Raw genomic sequence first — 18,986 nt, forward strand, 5'->3', positions numbered from 1 at the left:
AAGCTAGTAAAGCTATTTTTACCATGCATATTATTGTGGGAGACACGTTTAGTGATATGTCGGGGTTCTGCTCACAGACCTGCAGCATTGCACTCACGTAAACGCATGTGTGTGGAGCAGGGGCATCACCCTACGGGCCCAGAGGAAGACCGCACTCAAGCCCCAGATCAGTGACCCTACATCACAGAGCAAAGGTGCTGGACCAGAGAAGGACATCTCAGCTGATCTGGGGTCAGTGAAGAACAAATTGCAGAACAGACAGACACATGTACACACACACACCCACACACACACACACACACACGCACACACACACACTCACAGATCCATCCACACACACACATATCCGCGCGCGCACACACACACACACACACACACACACACACAGATCAACCCCCACAGACACACACACTCACACACACAGACACACACACATGCTCTCGCTCTCTCTCTCTCTCACACACACACACACACACAGATCAACACCCTCCCACACACAGACACACACACACGTCTATCTGGAGCAGTCAGAATCCCACACCTTATTTATAGCGCAGGTGAAATGTCACATGGAGGGACTCTATGACAGGGGCACACTCTCAGAGCTGAGCGCAGGGTATAAATACGCCTCCAAATGCCAGCGGCTACGGTATCATGGAAACATGCTCTTCTGGGGTCCGTTCCCTTTCCATTCAGTCAATGAACTCAAATCTAATTTGTCAACTTAAAAAAAAAAAATGGCAACAGCGATCGATTGAGAATTTTTCAATTAATTTTCGAGATTGAAACTGAATTGGGACCAGCTATATACACAGTGAGCACTGAGCATATTGTCAGTCATGCATACACCTTGTAATTAATTTTTTTGGGTCATTTTTTTTTATTTTAAAACAAATTTAAAGTTCTCATCAAGCTCTGTCTTTCGTAAGTCGACAACTAATAAAGTTGGTTCAAATTCCCTAATGACAAAACTCATATGCCAACTGGTATATTGACAATATCTTTTCAATATAAAAAAAAAAAAAAATTTTATTCCAGAGAATTCCTCTTTCGTGAGGACAGAGGTTTATGCAGGACCCCGGCAGTATGTGAATGACAATAGGGGTGTTTCAACAGACCCTCTTTGTTTGGCGTGTAAAACTGTAGGTTGTGGAAATATTGTCCACTCAAGTCTCACATGCTTGATCAGCTAGAATGTAGAGTGCAGCTTGCACGTTTTTCATGCGATTTGCTGTATACCATCACTAGATGGAAGATCGTATTCTCCTTTAAGAGGCTCCTCCTTGCACGTGTGAGTGAGAGTCGCTACACTGGTCTGGGACGCCCAGCTTCGGTCTGTGGGGCTCTGGGCAGAGCTGACCTGCTCTTCACCTTGCAAAGCTGTGCCGTGACATGGCACTCGCCCTGATCCTCCCTGGCTCCGCCCCTGAACCCCCCCCCCACCCCCCGGCACGCCCCCAAACCCCCCCCCCCCCCCCCCCCCCCCGAGGAACTGAGGAACTAAGGAGGAACTCTATCGCTCCATCTCACTCTCACTTTCAGTTGCTCCATTTCTGTCTGCCTCCAACACTCCACCAGCCGTCCCCCCTCATATCTCTCTCTCTATCCATCCTTCTCTCTTCCTCATTCTCTTTCTTTCACTTTCCTTTTTGCTCCTTCTCTCTCACTTTATTTTCCATGCACTTTCTCCCTCATTCTTTCCTTTTCTCTCTCTCCCTCCACCCCTGTTTCCCTCCTTTCCTCTCTCCCTCTCTCTCTCCCTCCTTCTCTCTGTCTCTCCCTCTCTCTTTTCCTCATTCTTTCCTCTCTCTCTCTCTCTCTCCCCCTCTCCCTACCGGTCCACAGGTCCCAGTCTCTCACACACACAGGGGGACCGGAGCAGTTTTGGAGGCAGGAGAGGAATTCTGCAGAGAGCTCCCCTCTCTCCCCCCCTCGGACCATCGGATTCCTGGCATTCCGGCCGGGAGGGTCGGAGCGCTGTCATCGGATGAATCCGGCTGTGTCCGGCGTTCCCTCGCCAGCGGCGCAGGACGGGAAGCCCGCCGGGGCGGGAACAAGGCCGCATCTGTCCGTCCGCACAGCGTCCGCCCAGGGAGAATTCCGCCGTGTCAAAAGGGCGGCGTTCGGACCGCGCGCCCGCTCTCCCGAAAACCTCACACGCACTCGCCACATTCGCACCCGCGAAAAAGGAGGCGGGGCCTAACCCGGCCACCCGCGGCTGCCGGCCAATCGGTTCACTTTCAACTGACCGGCCCGGTTAACTTTCAACAGACCTCTGTGTCGAAAAACGTAGAGAAACAGAGAGGAACGCGTCTTCCGGGAGTGAGTAAAATCCAACGAAGGCGCTCTCTGTCACTCCTCAGAGCTTAACGTTTATCGGATCTGTGGAAATCAGACGGCGATGATCTCGCCGATTTTAAACAACGGGGCAACGGTTTGACTCCTTGCAGAACGACAGTTAAGACGCAGCCCGGCTCTCCTAAAAGTACTAAAAGTGAGCGTAAAGGGGAAACGTTATCAAAACGGTATTTTATGGTTTACGGTGTTTATAGTTAGGGCTCGTCATGGATGCATTCAGGATTTGTATTTTGGTTCTCGGTTGTCATAGTTAATTATTAGTGCATAACTGCTGCGGCTGCAGTTACTCTAGCTGGTGAGGGAATGCCTCTTCTGGCTCTATTTCTCATATAAACAGAGTTTGAGTGTGAGTATTATTCTCCTGACAGCAGTTTTTACCTCACTTGCTTTTTGGGGGTTCAGGCCTGGTTTCTGGCCAAATTTTCCTGCTGCTTCTCCATAAAGCATCTTTGTGACAGTTCTCTATAAAAAAATAAATGGAACTGAACTGCATTTAATAAATCTGCTGGAAGCGCTCGTGTTCTCTGGCCGGACCACAGCCTAAATCTGCTAACCATCAACCGCTAAGTTCGTGCGTAACGTAACGTAAAGGTAAAATAATTCAAATCCAAATTTCTCCATGCACACCTGACCTCCTCTCCACAGGGCACTGCCCTCTGGGCACGCACACGGCCTGGGAGGACAGTCAAGAGCCAGTCCAACAAATCAATCCCAATTAAAAACTCAAACAAAGTGAGGAGTGACATGATGGCCTTCTTCAGCAAGGTAAACTACATGACCAAAAGTATCTGGACACCCCTAGGTCTGGGACTGTTTTTTGTGGTTTGGGCTAGGCCCCTTAGTTCTAGTGAAGGCAAATCTTGATGCTACAGCATACAATCACATTCTAGACTATTCTGTGGCACAATAAGCACTATGAACTGGATATCCATTTTGGCTGTTCATAAATAGTGGCTGTCAACACTTATAGAACCTGACATTTAAAATAAGTGTTCACATCCCAGAGGAGCATTTGTTAAAGCAATCAGTCATTTGTTTCACACTTAAACCAATTAAAAAAAATAATTTACTCCTCATTGCCCTATATTTTAAAACTATTTAAAATAAATCATACTTTATTATCGACCGGCAATATATATATATATATCTGCATTTATCAGTATAAACAGGCCCATAAAATGAAGAGTGATCGTTTAATCTTTACAATTCACCAAGGAAAAGTATGTTTTTTCCAGGGAAGTAAAATAACAATGATAAGGCGAAGCTTTCTTTTTCACTGAGGACCAAAGGCATCCGAGATATTCAGGCCAGTTTACACTCAGACTGTCCTCCCTGACAATTTAAGCCCCATTACTGTCGTGATTCCTTCAGATAAAGGCGCAGGATAATTGCATTACATAACTTTTTCTTCTTTTTTTTTTTTTGTTTCGCTGTCCCATGTGCCTCTGGCGCATCCCTGAGGCACGTGCGGTCATCATTACGTGCCTCCGGCAGCGACGGGAACGGCTGCACTGCGAGTCCTCCGGTGCCAGCGGCACGGAGAACCGCCGTTACGCAACCGCACGGTACACGACAACCAGCGGGTTACCGCCACAGCCCGGTCCGTTACCACGAACGCCCGTTACACCACGCCCAGCCGGTTACCACCGGACAACCAGCCAGTCCGGGTTACCACGACAACCAGCCCGGGTTACCACACACAGCCCAGTCCAGGTTACCACGACAACCAGCCCGGGTTACCACACACAGCCCAGTCCAGGTTACCACGACACCCAGTCCGGGTTACCACACACCAGCCCAGGTTACCACACACGCCCAGTCCAGGTTACCCACACAGCCCAGTCCACACACAGCCCAGTCCGGTTACCGCACACCGCCCAGTCCGGTTACCCACACTGCCCAGTCCGGTTACCGCACACTGCCCAGTCCGAGGTTACCCACAGCCCAGTCCGGTTACCACACACGCCCAGTCCGGTTACCACACACTGCCCAGTCCGGTTACCACACAGCCCAGTCCAGGTTACCACACACGCCCAGTCCGGTTACCGCACACAGCCCAGTCCGGTTACCCACACAGCCCAGTCCAGGTTACCACACACAGCCCAGTCCGGTTACCACACACAGCCCAGTCCGGTTACCGCACACAGCCCAGTCCAGGTTACCACACAGCCCAGTCCAGGTTACCGCACACCGCCCAGTCCGGGTTACCACACACAGCCCAGTCCAGGTTACCACACAGCCCAGTCCGGGTTACCGCACACAGCCCAGTCCAGGTTACCACACACAGCCCAGTCCGGTTACCGCACACAGCCCAGTCCAGGTTACCACACACAGCCCAGTCCAGGTTACCACACACGCCCAGTCCAGTTACCACACACAGCCCAGTCCGGTTACCACAGCCAGTCAGTTCCCCCGCCCAGTCCAGGTTACCTCACACAGCCCAGTCCAGGTTACCTCACACAGCCCAGTCCAGGTTACCTCACACAGCCCAGTCCAGGTTACCACACACTGCCCAGTCCAGGTTACCACACACAGCCCAGTCCGGGTTACCACACACAGCCCAGTCCGGGTTACCACACACAGCCCAGTCCGGGTTACCACACACAGCCCAGTCCGGGTTACCACACACAGCCCAGTCCGGGTTACCTCACACAGCCCAGTCCGGGTTACCACACACCGCCCAGTCCGGGTTACCACACACAGCCCAGTCCAGGTTACCTCACACAGCCCAGTCCGGGTTACCACACACCGCCCAGTCCGGGTTACCACACAGCCCAGTCCAGGTTACCACACACAGCCCAGTCCAGGTTACCACACACAGCCCAGTCCAGGTTACCACACACAGCCCAGTCCAAGTTACCACACACAGCCCAGTCCGGGTTACCACACACCGCCCAGTCCAGGTTACCACACACAGCCCAGTCCAGGTTACCACACACAGCCCAGTCCAGGGCCCCGATTCGGCCCCGAAATCCTCCGGACACAACCGACCTGCCGCTGCCATCTGAGCACGCTCAAATATGCACCGAAGCAATGCAACTAGCGACTGCTGGTCCCCATCTTTAACAAGAACGTGATGAAAAAATCACACGCGTGAACGGATTAAAAATGCGCATGTCAAATAACAAGGAAGCAGAAGCTTTACAAATAGCACGGCTTTGTGTTTTCTTTCTCAGGGTTTTTTTGGCTAAGAATGGTCTGGACCAGCTGCAGCCAAAGAGCAGCAAGCAGAAATATTTCAGTGCACGATTTAGGTCAGACAGAACAACATCCAACAAAAAAAGGAACCCAGCCTACACACGGCTAGCCTGTGCACTGCCTGTGGCCAAGCAGTGGGGTAGGTGATGTCATGGTTAACCAATCAGGAGTAGTATCTCCACTCATCCCCCCAACGCCCCCACCCCCCCCAGCACCCAGCGCTGGTGGCGGATAGCAGCTCTATCCAGGGCTGCATTAATCACAGGCATTATCCTCTTTACCAGAGGAGATCATAAAACCCAGCCTGCTGCAGGACTGGAGGGGGAGGAAGAGGAGGAGGGGCAACCCAGTGAGAGAGTAATAATAATCACACAATACTACAGTTTGCACACGCACACACTCAAGCACACACAGTGACATGCATACACACACACACACACACACACACACTAAGAATCAACAAACTGTTGTTATCACGGCTATTATTGTTGTGTTATTATGTAATTATTATTGCTGTTTATGTGTATATATAAATATATGTGTGTGTATATGTATGTATGTACCTGTACATGTATACGTATATACAAGATCACATCATTCTGTCATTACTGTTTGTCATCTGATGTTTCACATGTTCCTTGCCATGCTTCGGCAATACAAATGCACGAAAGAGAGAGAGAGAGAGAGATAGAGGGAAAGAGAGAGAGAATGAGAAAGAGTCAAAGACAGAGAGAGAGAAGAGTGAGAGAGAGGGAGAGAGAGAGCAAGAGAAAAAGAGAGGGAGAGAGAGAGTGAGAAAGGGAGGGAGAGAGCAGTAGCCTGAGGCCCAGAGTTGGCGCTCCGCTTTCTCCCACGGATGCGGCTGCAAATCTGCGTCTCCCTGGAGCACCTCCCTGCTCGTCTGTTCTGAGAGGAGTTAGTCGGGACCAGGTGAGTGACAGGTGGTCTGGGTGAGTGACAGGTGGTCCGGGTGAGTGACAGGTGGCCCGGGAGAGTGACAGGTGGCCCGGGATGGCTGTAGAGCTCAGTTACAGAGAAAAAGCCACGTTTGAATGGCCAACAGCAAGCAGTCCTCCAGTCCACACTGGGGCTAACAGCGCTCTGAAAGTGGACCAAACGTGGACTAACCACAGGCCAATGGCAGGTAATACTTGGACCAAACGCAGACCAAACTGAGAAGCGTGCTGATTGGGTGGCCAGGTGGAACGAGCCAGACACCTGCAGCCTCATTATTACCTGCAGCCTCATTATTACCTGCATTATTACCGGCAGTGAGCTTTAGGAAAGCGAGGCGCTCTCTGCTCCAGCCTGAGCCAAGGTCGCACGCCCCAGGCCTGGCGTCTACGACTGTAACCCAATAGCAGAGAACCCCGCGGAGCGTTTTTATGAACTGCCAATCAAACGGCCCGCCCGCCCTCAATAAAAACCCCACGGCGAGGTCCCTCGCCCCAGCGCACACGCGTCAGCGGTCATGTGACGGGGCTTTCCGCCCGAGCTTCCCGCGATGTTCCCAACACCGCCGGCTCGCCGGGAACGTCGCCGCAACGCTCGGGGAACGTTCCGTGGTTACCGCGGTTACCGCCGGCCCGAGCGCCGAGCGGGAAAAGGCGAGACAGCTGAGCGATGGCGAGAAGGAAGGCGAAAACCGAAAGAGGATGTGACAACGTTTCAGGAAGTCGGCGCTGCCAAGAAACGCGCCCACGAGCAAAACACCAAAAAAAAAAAAAAAACGTTAAAGAGAAAGCAGGCGACGCGCGCGCCGCACAGAAATATTCCCACCAGACACCGGGAGCGAACGGGCCAATCACGCGCCTCGGAGCACGGAGGGGGGGGGGGGGACAGGGTGATATTCATGGCAGAAGCCATGGAAAAGGAGGTGTGCGGTTTCACTGGCGGCGATAAGCAATAAGCCGCGGGCTGGCCGAGCTCTTACAGCGCCAGGAGGATCAGACGCAGCCCCCCGTCCAGACACGGGACAGCCCGCAGGAGAGGGGCGGACGTGCGCCCCGCAAAAAAGGGCGGCGCGTCCGGCCTCAGGGCGCCAGCCAAACTCCGGCGGGTGACTCAGGCAGCCGGGAGACGCACCGGTGGAACCAGCCACAGGCTCGCAGAGCCACTGCCAGCGCATCCACCGACACACGCGCGGCACCGGGAGCGAGCCGAAGGGAATGTGTCACTGCACCAGAGAAACGACCCGGGAAGTACACACCAGCGGAACACAATATTGAGTGTGTGTGTATATACACGTATGTGTGTGTGTGTGTGTGTGTGTGTGTGTGTGTGTGTGTGTGTGTGTGTGTGTGTATACACGTATGTGTGTGTGTGTGTGTGTGTGTGTGCATCTGCGTGTGTGTGTGTGTATGTCAGTGTGTGTGTGTGTGGTGTGGTTGTGTATGCGTGAGTGTGTGTGTGTGTGTGTGTGTGTGTGTGTGTGTGTGTGTGTGTGTGTGTGTGTGTGTGAGTGTGTGTGTGTGTGTGTGTGGCATGTGAGTGTGTGTGTGATGTGTGTGTGTGTGTGTGTGTGTGTGTGTGTGTGTGTGTGTGCCTGTGAGTGTGTGTGCATGTGAGTGTGTGTGTGTGTGTGTGTGTGCGTGCGAGTGCGAGTGCGAGTGCGAGTGCGAGTGCGAGTGCGTGTGTGTGTGTGTTGGGGGAGGAGAGCAGAACATGAGAACATAAGGATACATAATGAGGAGAACAAGCTGTCCCAATGGATAACTGTGTGCTCAAAAAAACCCCACCAGGCTGGGTCAGTCTTTGGGTGTTTAACAGGTTGGGGGTCAGGGGGGTGTGGGAAGGGGGCGGAGCCTGCGTGGCAGGCGGGGCGGGGCGACCTCACCTTGACCTTGCTGTTGGGCTGCAGCAGCTCGGTGACCGTGACCTTGTCCTGCTGCAGCCGCCGCTTGACCAGCTTGGAGCAGCAGACGTTGACGGAGCTGAGCACGTGCGAGGCGTTGTACTCGGAGAAGGTGCGGCTGTCGATGACCAGTGTGCGGCCGGCTCCCCGCTGCAGCAGGCCCGCCAGCCGCTTGGTGTCCATGCCGCCGCTGCGCCAGGCCTTCTCCCCGGCCATCACCGGGCCTGGGGGGGGGGGGGGGTCACGCGGGGGGGCGGGGGCGAGGTGACGGCAGGACGGGGAGGGGGGGCGCCACTCAGGACAGGGGGCTCAGGATGTCCATAGCTTCCCTGGGGGAGGAGAGAGAGCAGGACGCAGGGTTTGAGTGGGTAAGAGATCTGGAGAGACCCCACAGCACCCCAATAATGCCTCCAAAGCACCCCAGTAAACTCCCCACAACACCCAAATAATGCCCTCACAACACCCCAGTAAAGTCCCCACAACACACCAGCAATGCCCCGGCAATGTCCTTGTTAACACTCTTGGTTAAGTTCTAGCAATGCTCCCAAAACCTCATCTACGCCTGGTGTCCTGCTTACTGTCAATCTTTCACTTCAGAATAACCCATTTCCTGCTAAACATTTCACATGTTAAAGAACACCAGGCACCGGAAAACATTAACCCATTAAAAACACACCAGGACAGGAGAAGCCATTTCAGACACACACTCTACTTTTTCATTATTCATTCTGCTGACAATTTTGGGCCCGGTCATTCAGGAAGGAGGGCAAATCTTCTTCACAGCGGTGTTCCATTTCCAAAAAAGAGCAGGAAAAAGCGGTAAAAGAAACGTCAGCTGGCTCTAATTGCTGTATTTTGTGTTTCTTGTATTCTCCAGGAAGGGTCATTTTGCTGCATCCAAAAGGGCCCGCGCATTGTGGAGCTCAGACAGTATCAGACGCAATGGAGCAGCACACACACAAGCACACACAGACACACACACACACAGACACACAGACACGCATACACACACACACACACACAGGCACACACCCACACACAGACCTCACACGACCACACACACCACACACCACACACACCAAACCCACAACACCAAACCCACACACCACAGAGTCACACCACACACACACACACAGCCCATCACACACCACAACCCACACACACACACAAGCACCAACCTCACAGACCTGCACACGCAACACACCAGAATAACCACCAAACACACACACACACACGAAACACACACCACATACACAACACACACCCACGACACAGACCATCAACACACACCACCAATCACCCTACACACACACATCAAACACACACAGCGCCATCACAACACAGCAGGCACACACACAACAGCCTCACACACAGAAACCAGCTCACACACGCACACACACCAGAACCATACACACACACAGGCACCCACATGGATTCAACAACAGACCAACTCACAGCACACAAACACGCACACAGACACGCATACACACACACAGGCACACACACACACACACCTCACACACAGACCCTCACACACGCACACACACACACAGACCCTCACACACACACACACACACAGGCACACAGACACGCATACACACACACACAGGCACACACACACCTCACACACAGACACTCATACATACACAATCTTATATCCATTCTATGGCTCCACTTAATTACTGGTTGATACGCAGCACAGAATCATGGGATTTCAGCAGGGAAACCTGGGGTCTAAAGCTGGACAGGAATGTAGTAGCGTTCAACAAAATAGGTGTGTGTGTGTGTCTATACATTTATATATATATATATACATACATATTCAAATACACATATATGTATTGTATATGCGGTGAAAAAGTCAGTGAGCGCGTGTGTAGAGGACGCACACGGACGCGTGAAATGGACGCCGCGCCGCCGCCGGCGCTGCTGTAACCTGCAGTCCTCACTGCAGCGCGGCGAGGCGGCGTGTTCGCACCGCCCTGACGCTATTTCCCAGAAGTCCCGCCGGCGGCCGAACGCCAGCTCTCGCCGACCCGCCCGTTCACCAGCGCCGCTCGCCCCGGCCTCGTGAATAAGAACGTTCTGGAAGGACGGGGTGTTTACTCTCCGACGGACGACGCACGGACGACGATGGATGGCGGCGGCTAAGCACTAGCGCCCGGACGGACGTCAGCGAGGAGCAGGGGCGCGCACCCGCCTGCCCCGAAACGATGACAGCGCCGAAGGGGTTAACCGTATCCACGGCAACGTTAAAATTTCAAGACTGGGGGGGGGAGAACCTTTTGGAGGGGGGTGGGGGGTGAGGGAGGGAGGGGGAGAAAGGTTAGCAGTAACGGAAAGCACCTCCGCGCAGAGACAAAACTATCACCTCCCTCTCGTCTCCGTGTTCACTGGGGAAATAAGCGGCTCCATCTGAACCCTGACAGAGAGACTCTTCATTACTGCAGGAGCACCATTATCTGATCCGCCTGGATACGCAGAACCAAGCGCACAGGGCATACATAACCACAGACTGCAGACCCTCATCTCTGCAGCACCCTAACCTGCGGCACCCCTCAGACAGACAGACAGATTGACAGGCAGGCAGGCAGACACACAAACAGACAGACAGACTGACAGGCAGGCAGGCAGGCAGGCAGACACACAAACAGACAGGCAGGCAGGCAGGCAGGCAGACAGACAGGCTGGCAGACAGGCAGACAGACAGACCAAGCTAAAGGCAGCACTCTTGGGAAGTCAGTACTACAGGCCATTTTTATAAAATATAAAATGAGTCTTTCTTTCAGCTCGTGCTGCTGCACCATGTTCCCTGGGGAGCTTCTCTAGAGACAGAGACGGGAGAGAGCTGCTGGGGAGTTTTTGGGGAGCCTCTGGCAGCTCCGACCCACAACAGACCGACTGTCTGAAGTCATGCCAACGTCTATCCCCGGCTCCTTATGCAGAGGGGGGATTCCGACTCAATCTGGCATCCTCCACTGGTGTTTTGGTGGCAGAAACCGCCCTATGACTCCACACCACAGGGGGGCATGCAAGTTTTTTTTGGCCAACAGTGCACTGGTTTGTGACCTCTTAGCACACAGAATCTGTGAGAGAAGCTAATCAGCGGAAGTGCTCCAATGTCAGTGGCGCTAACCGCTACCAAGTGAGCCAAGGTGGCGCTAATGGCTACCAAACAAGCCAAAGTCGTGCTAACTGCTACCAAACAAGCCAAGGTGGCGCTAACTGCTACCAAACAAGCCAAGGTGGCGCTAACTGCTACCAAACGAGCCAAGGTGGCGCTAACTGCTACCAAACGAGCCAAGGTGGCGCTAACTGCTACCAAACGAGCCAAGGTGGCGCTAACCGCTACCTAAAGAGCCAAGGTGGCGCTAACTGCTACCAAACGAGCCAAGGTGGCGCTAACCGCTACCTAAAGAGCCAAGGTGGTGCTAACTGCTACCAAACGAGCCAAGGTGGCGCTAACTGCTACCTAAAGAGCCAAGGTGGCGCTAACCGCTACCAAACGAGCCAAGGTGGCGCTAACTGCTACCAAACGAGCCAAGGTGGCGCTAACTGCTACCTAAAGAGCCAAGGAGGCGCTAACCGCTACCGAACGAGCCAAAGAAAAAACGAGGGCAATGGAGACCCAAATCTGCCCAAAACGCACTTTTACAATGGAGGTGCGAAGGTCTGGCTGGCGGGCTCTTCTGTATGATCAGGATAGAGGGAGAAGAATGAGGAATGGACAGATGTGGGTAAAAAAAAAAAAAAAAAAGATAAATGCCTGAATTCTCCCCCCCTTTGCCCTTGACATCAGCATCCTCTACTGCATCTTCGCCAGATGCTTGGATGCTCACGCCATCACTCATTATACTCTCTCTCTCTCTCTCTTTCTCTCTCTCCCCGGACTGTAGCTGCATCCTATGCATGTACACAGGAAACAAACAGAACAGCCAGGCTCTCTCTCTCTCACACACACACACACACACACGCATAAAAACCATAAATACACTCATATACATGCATACATGCACACATACAACCACATTTACACATACATGCACCCACAAAGAAACATGAAACATGCTCTCACATACACACACACACAGACACACGCACACACACACAGACACACACACGCACACACAGACACACACATGCACGCACGCACACACACGCACACACAGACACACACGCACGCACACACACACACGCACACACAGACACACACATGCACGCACGCACACACACTGCAGTGAAAGTGAGTGCAGATGCTGCAGTGTGGATGCAGGCTCAGGCGGGCAGGTGTGTACTGCAGGTATCCAGCTCCACCGCCACCGCCTCTGACCTTTCACCCCTGCGGCTGCGCATGCCGCTGTGCGGGCGGCGATGCGGCGGGGGAGAGAAGCAACTCAGCCTAGCGACTCGGAGACGCTCGGAGCAGAGAGCCAATCACGGCAGAGCTGTGGCCAAGCGAGGGCCAATCGCAGCTCCCGAGACAAAGAGACACAGAGCCAGTCCTGCTTCCCGACACAGACCACAGGGACGGAACACACCCTCGCTGGAGAAAACACGGCAGAGCGCACCGAGCACGCGGTAAACAGTGACACGCGCCACACTGGCCACCTGACTGACGCCCTGTTTTTTTTTTCTTCCAGCAATGCTTCATTTATATAAACCGTTCACAGTGGAGGAGACCAGAAACGCGTCTAGAATCAGGGCAGGGGACACGCTAACGTCCCCCACAGCTGTGCTGCGCCGTGGCCGTGAGTCTGTGTCCCTGAACACCACACGCGATCAACACAACAAATCCTCCAGAGAAGGAACGATGCGAAACCGAGCGGGTCGCACCGCTCTCTCTGCAGCGGGGAGGAGAGCCGCGCCGAGCCGCCACGAGCACCGCAAGGTTAGGGAGAGGCGAGGGACCACGAAGCAAGGCATGTTCACCCCCCCCCCCCCACGCCCCCCTGGGGATTTCTGGGGCGCCCCCCAGCGTTCAGTGGGGATTCTCACACACACACACACACCATGTTATGCAGAAAACACGTTTCCGTGAGAGAGGGCGCCGCCTCCTCTCCCCGCCCGCTGCCCGGGTAACCTGCCTCACTGTAAACACGCAGCATCACCGCGGCGATGGATGCCCCTGCTGTTGCTATCGGCTACCGGGAGAATGAGGTCCCCGCTGCGGTCCGTCCCAAGACAAAACACACACACACACACACACCACACCACACGCACGCACCACGCACCACCACAGCTCGCCACGCACGCACGCACACACACACACACATGCTCACCATACCAACACACACACACACACACCACACAAACACACACACACACACACACACACACACACACCACACAAACACACACACACACACACCACACAAATGCACCACACACACATACACACACACAAACATGCTCACCATACCAACACACACACACACACACCACACAAACACACACACACACACATGCATAGACTCACCACACCACACAAACAGACACACACACACACACAAGTGCATATACTCACCACACATACACACACACCACACAAACACACACACACACACACACAAACACACACACGCTCACTACACATACACACTGACCACACACAAACACGCTCACTACACACACACTGACCACACACACAAACACACGCACACACCTGTACATGCGCACAGATGCTCCCTGCTTGGAGCAGAAAAACACAGGAGACTGGACATCCAGATCCCGTTCCAGCAACCCCCCTCCCCCAGACACCCCCCCCCCATTTACCAACACCAAAACAAGGGTACAAATCAAAGCCAGCAGGCTTACCTTGGCAGCTAGCTAACCCCAGCACCTGCTCTCCACAACAGATCGATAGCGACAAGATTCCCTTCTGCTGTTTGCTACACAGCCCAACTCCCTGCTGAGAGAGGGAGGGAGAGAGAGAGAGAGAGAGAGAGAGAAAGAGAGCGAGCGAGGGAGGGAGGGAGAAAGACAGAGAGGGAGAGAGAGGGATGATTATTCTCCTGACCGAGAGGAGTGGGAGTGCGCTGCTAGCGTCTAATGGCGCTGGCTCGCAGTGAAAACAGGCGAAGGGGTGGAGTTGGAGAGGATGGTGGATTGGTGGATGGGGGGGGGGGGGGGGATGGAAGCGTTACGCGGGACGCACAGTCGCCGTCACGCGCTTTCCAGCGACGCATCAGGACGCGCTGGGCAGTGGGGGGGGGAGGGGGGGCGCGGCTGCCCTGGTCGATGCGGTACAATGGAGGGAATACACCCCCCCATTCAGGACCGCATCTCAGCTAAGCTCCTTCAGCCCTGCACTGCTTTAAAGGAAAATAAAAGAATGAAAATTTTCTTTAAAAAATAAAATTAATTTATAAACAAAGTTAGTTCATTGTTTATTTATTTATTTTTATCGTCCTGTTTCCAGTTCTGCGCACTGCAGAGGAGGAGACAGGCAGACAGTGAGCCCCAGCAGAACTGGGGATTTAGTGCAGCAGGACCCGAGCAGAACTGGCGGATCTCATGGGTTGCCAGGCACCCGGCCGAGGGACCGGACTGCGGAGGGTTCCCGTACCGCGTCCCTCTGCCGGTGCCCACGTGCCTTCGGCAGGTGCCACGTGCCCTCATGCCCGGGGTGCCCGTGATGCCCTCGTGCCCGGGGTGCCCACGATGCCCTCGTGCTCCGGCGCTCTGTGGCTCAGCTCTTGTTCCCGGGGCGAGTGGGCGTCCGCTACAGCAGGGTCCCGCCATTGAAAAAAGTGCCCGACAAAAAAAAGGGCCTCTTTGTTTACTGCGACGGGGCAGGACTATGGGGGCAAAAAGAAAAAAATCCTAAAGTCTGAAAACCCCACCCCCCCAAAAAATTCTAACAGCACACCTATGAAAATCACAAGGTTGCACTCTTAGGGGACATTCAGTTTAGTCCAGCATATTTCATGGGCGGTGAGGGGGGGGGGGGGGGGTTAGGGTAAGTGGCACAAATTGGAAGGCAGGCGAGAAATGCTTGAAGCCGCAGGGTTACCGATTAACAGCCTCCATAATGTCACCTGCCTGCACCTGCGAGCCAGATTCGCTTACGACTCAAACGTGTGTGTCCTTCCGACGCTCAATAACGGCTCTGACCTGAAGAGCCCAGGTTTCAGACAGGTAACCATGTTATAGGAGCCAAAATGGATGCCACAGCCCCAGTGGTCTTTTCCGCCCCCCTCCGCAGTGCCCTGACCTGAAGGGCCCAGATTTCAGACAGGTCACTGGAGCCTGTTCTGGAGCCAAAATGGATGCCACAGCCGCGTGCCAGGATTGAGCCACAGTGATTACTTTCTAAAGCCAGGCTTCAGCATTTCCTCAACTGAGAGCGGAGCAGTCCTGTTCAAGATCTCTCTCCCTCCCTCCCTCTCTCTCTCTCTCTATTTCTGCGCTCATTTGTTCTTCAGCTCCGCGTTCTGTCGGGATGCCCCGAAGCTCTCGTCTGTTTACCAGATGAGAGATACGCAGGGATCCGATTGGCCGAAGCCCCGGGGATGGACCAGATTAGCGGCCTGCATAGCGGTCAGCGCGGCGCGAAGCGATTAACCCGCCATTTTGCCTCCAGTCCGTCCTGTGACGGCGTTCTGCCCGAGCACTGAGCTACGGCCCAAAAAGCCCTGCTCAGACACCAGACTCCGACAACCGTGGGGGCGTGGGGGGGGGCGGCATACAACACACATCTTCCACAAACACACCGACATCCACCACGGGGGGGAAATGGGGGGGGGGGCTACACCACTCTCCACAAACACACCAGGGAGAGGTGGGGGCCACGACACTCTCCCAACAAGCACACACACCAAGGGGGGGGGCATGACACTCTCCACAAACACACCAAGGGGTGGGGGGCTCTGGGGTGGGGCCACACACTCTCCACAAACACACCAAGGGGGGGGGGGGGGCACGACACTCTCCACACACACACCAAGGGGGGGGGGGCCACGACACTCTCCACACACACACAAAAAATGACATGATTTATTCAGCGTGGCAGACACGGCCTCCAGGGCGATTTGCATTCCTAATATTTTACACACACGGTAAAAAGCTCGTGTTAATTCCGCTCTGAGTTCACCCAGTCCACAGTGGAGAGGAGACACTCTGTCAGTATAAAATGCACAGTTTACTTTACACTGAGCATTCTGGTGTGTAGTACTGTGAACATTTGGGAATTGGTCCAAAACCTCAGATTATTCACTATACTTGAATGCAAAAGCAGCTCCTGCCATCAGATACTGGACCTACAACATTCTCTTCGCCTTAACTATGTTGGATTCTACAGTCAATCAGTTCTGAACACAAACTGCATGTGCCAAACAGCAGGGATTATTTAGGCTGAGTAGAAATGGAGCCAGTTTTACCATCTGCTTTAACATTGTTTGTTTCAACATAAAATAGGAAACAAACAAAGCAAAACATCAAAAAGCAATTCAACACAGGCCTACTGCAGTGCTTTAGATTAACTGAACCAAAGAAACGGAGACCGCAATTAAAATAATGCATTGCTTTAACACATAGACGCTGAATAACTGTGGTGCGCTGTTGTCCTAGTCGGCAAGATTTTCTTACATAAACGGACAATGTATATAAACAATAATCCTGTGGTAAACAAAACATGCCGTAAACAAACGAAGAATGACCGCAACTGGGTCTCGCGCTATTACCGGAGTGCTGCCGGTTCTCCAGCACGGCTCCTCCATTTATGATTAATGTCTGACCTTAATTCATTTAGCCAAGGCCTGGACCGCGCAGCCGGGCCTGCATTGACTTCCTGTCAGGGCGAAAGCTGACGACAGCACTGAGTGCCTAAACAATTAGTATATATACCTCTCAGGCGCAAAACTGCTTCAGCTGAACATATCTAATGAGTAAGACGGTACAGGCACAGAAAGCTAAAATTATTCACAGACTAACAGAACTGAACTTATAGAACACTAGGCTGTAGTATGTATAATAATAATAAGACACGTGACACCGTCGCCAGCTGACCACGCCGCGTGTGTGAATGGGTCGAACTGGGAGTTGGACACTGCAAAATATCCACCACACCCCCGATCCCCCACCAGGCCACCACCACCACCATCACTACCCTCCACCCCAAAACCAGGTAGTCCCAAACACGTGTCCTCTGCTGTCGAACCGGGATCCCAGGTTAAACAGAGCGAAGATGCAGGATCACAATGATGCATGACAGAATTTGAATATGAAATATAGGACGAGGTTGTGTTGTAACGTCTAGGCATATGTCTCGGGAAATATAAATAATCCAAATAGGACCTACGACGAAGAAACAGGAACCAGAACACCAAACATTGCAGTAAAGTTGTTTAGGGAACGCAAAAATGCGTTCAATGCATTTCGCATCAACAGACTACGGTCAAAAGACCCCTGTCCAGTAGCCTACTCGTGGCCATTACTGAAAATGTGGTTTCAGTTTCTATGCTGAATAAGACGAATGCGCGAACACCAAATATTCGGTCACCAAAACCGCAAAACTGCACGAACAGCCATAATGTATAAAACAGGTTACCAAAATGTTTTTCGTTCATTTCAAAACAAAGCGCTTGGATTAGATCCTCGCAATCAATGTCACTAGGTTCCTGCGAACAAGGACAACTGGTACGTGTGCTGTAGGTTATCGGCTATAAAGATATGCAAAATGAACAAGGCTCCCGAGTATTGAACGTACAGCAACGATATCAAATGGGGTCTAATGCGTAGTCGATCTGCCCTGGATCTAGCAATTAAACCAGCGTCCCACTGAGCATGTCCGAAGCTTTACTACTATTATGACGCGAGGAGATCGATGAAACGATTAGGACTAAATTGGTACATTGCAAAGGAGAGATAATGTTATGAAATAGACAACAACCTACCTAGATGATAGAAATCAGATGTAGTAGTAGCTGGAGATAAAACTCACCGGGAGACGTGCGTAAATCATTTATCATCAGCATTATTCCACACCAGAATCAGAGACTGGCAATATCACAATTCAGAGGTCGCCGGCAGTTCCTCGCGAATACACTAGCATGCTAACTACAGTACATTTTCCAGTGAAGACACGCAACCACGCCGCTCTCTCTCTCTCTCTCTCTTTTGCCCAAGCGCCCAGAACGTAGCCGGTGGGTTTAATGCAGGACGTTCATTTCTGTTGCTCGAGGCGGGCGCGTGAACTGAGCATTATGAAAGCGGTTACATTTTTTTAAAATGTGTGAACTCACCTGCTCTCCACGGTCCCTTCTTTGCCGCTGCGTTTATTTACATTTGTGATACAACAGCACCCCGATTTTAAGGGCTTCTGTCGTTTAATATTAATGTTTACAAGTCATGGGCATGAATGCTATGGGGGCAGACACCGCGCGCGAGGACAGCGTTTATTGTATCGCGATTTGCAGTGCAGTGGAAAAACAAAACACAAACAGCAGTGACAACAGTTGTTTTCTCTTGTGTTTGGCATACAGGCTGTGGTTGAGATTGGAGAGATAAGCAATCTGCATTTACAGGGTATTAGCGATCCAGGAAAATAGAAGGTGCACTTTAGCACTAAAATGAACCA

At 52.7% G+C, this 18,986-nt stretch overlaps 1 protein-coding gene across 7 annotated transcripts in view; it reads right to left on the bottom strand.

The window, feature by feature from the left end:
* LOC135242143 (dual specificity protein phosphatase 8-like) overlaps nt 1-18,986 on the bottom strand; it is a 65,453-nt gene extending 46,467 nt beyond the window's left edge. The window contains exons 1-3 of one of the 7 annotated variants that reach the window (XM_064313081.1): nt 18,652-18,986; nt 14,225-14,318; nt 8,393-8,739 (exon numbers count right to left, since the gene is read on the bottom strand). In XM_064313081.1, coding sequence (XP_064169151.1) covers nt 8,393-8,626 — 234 coding nt within the window. In that variant the 5' untranslated portion in view covers nt 8,627-8,739; nt 14,225-14,318; nt 18,652-18,986. Of the gene's footprint in view, nt 1-8,392; nt 8,740-14,224; nt 14,319-14,564; nt 14,589-17,091; nt 17,445-18,303; nt 18,554-18,651 lie in introns of those variants that run through there. The other 6 variants (XM_064313074.1, XM_064313075.1, XM_064313077.1 and 3 more) reach the window with 6 other exon arrangements.

Source organism: Anguilla rostrata, chromosome 16, assembly GCF_018555375.3.
Source record: "Anguilla rostrata isolate EN2019 chromosome 16, ASM1855537v3, whole genome shotgun sequence".
NCBI classification, from domain to species: domain Eukaryota; kingdom Metazoa; phylum Chordata; class Actinopteri; order Anguilliformes; family Anguillidae; genus Anguilla; species Anguilla rostrata.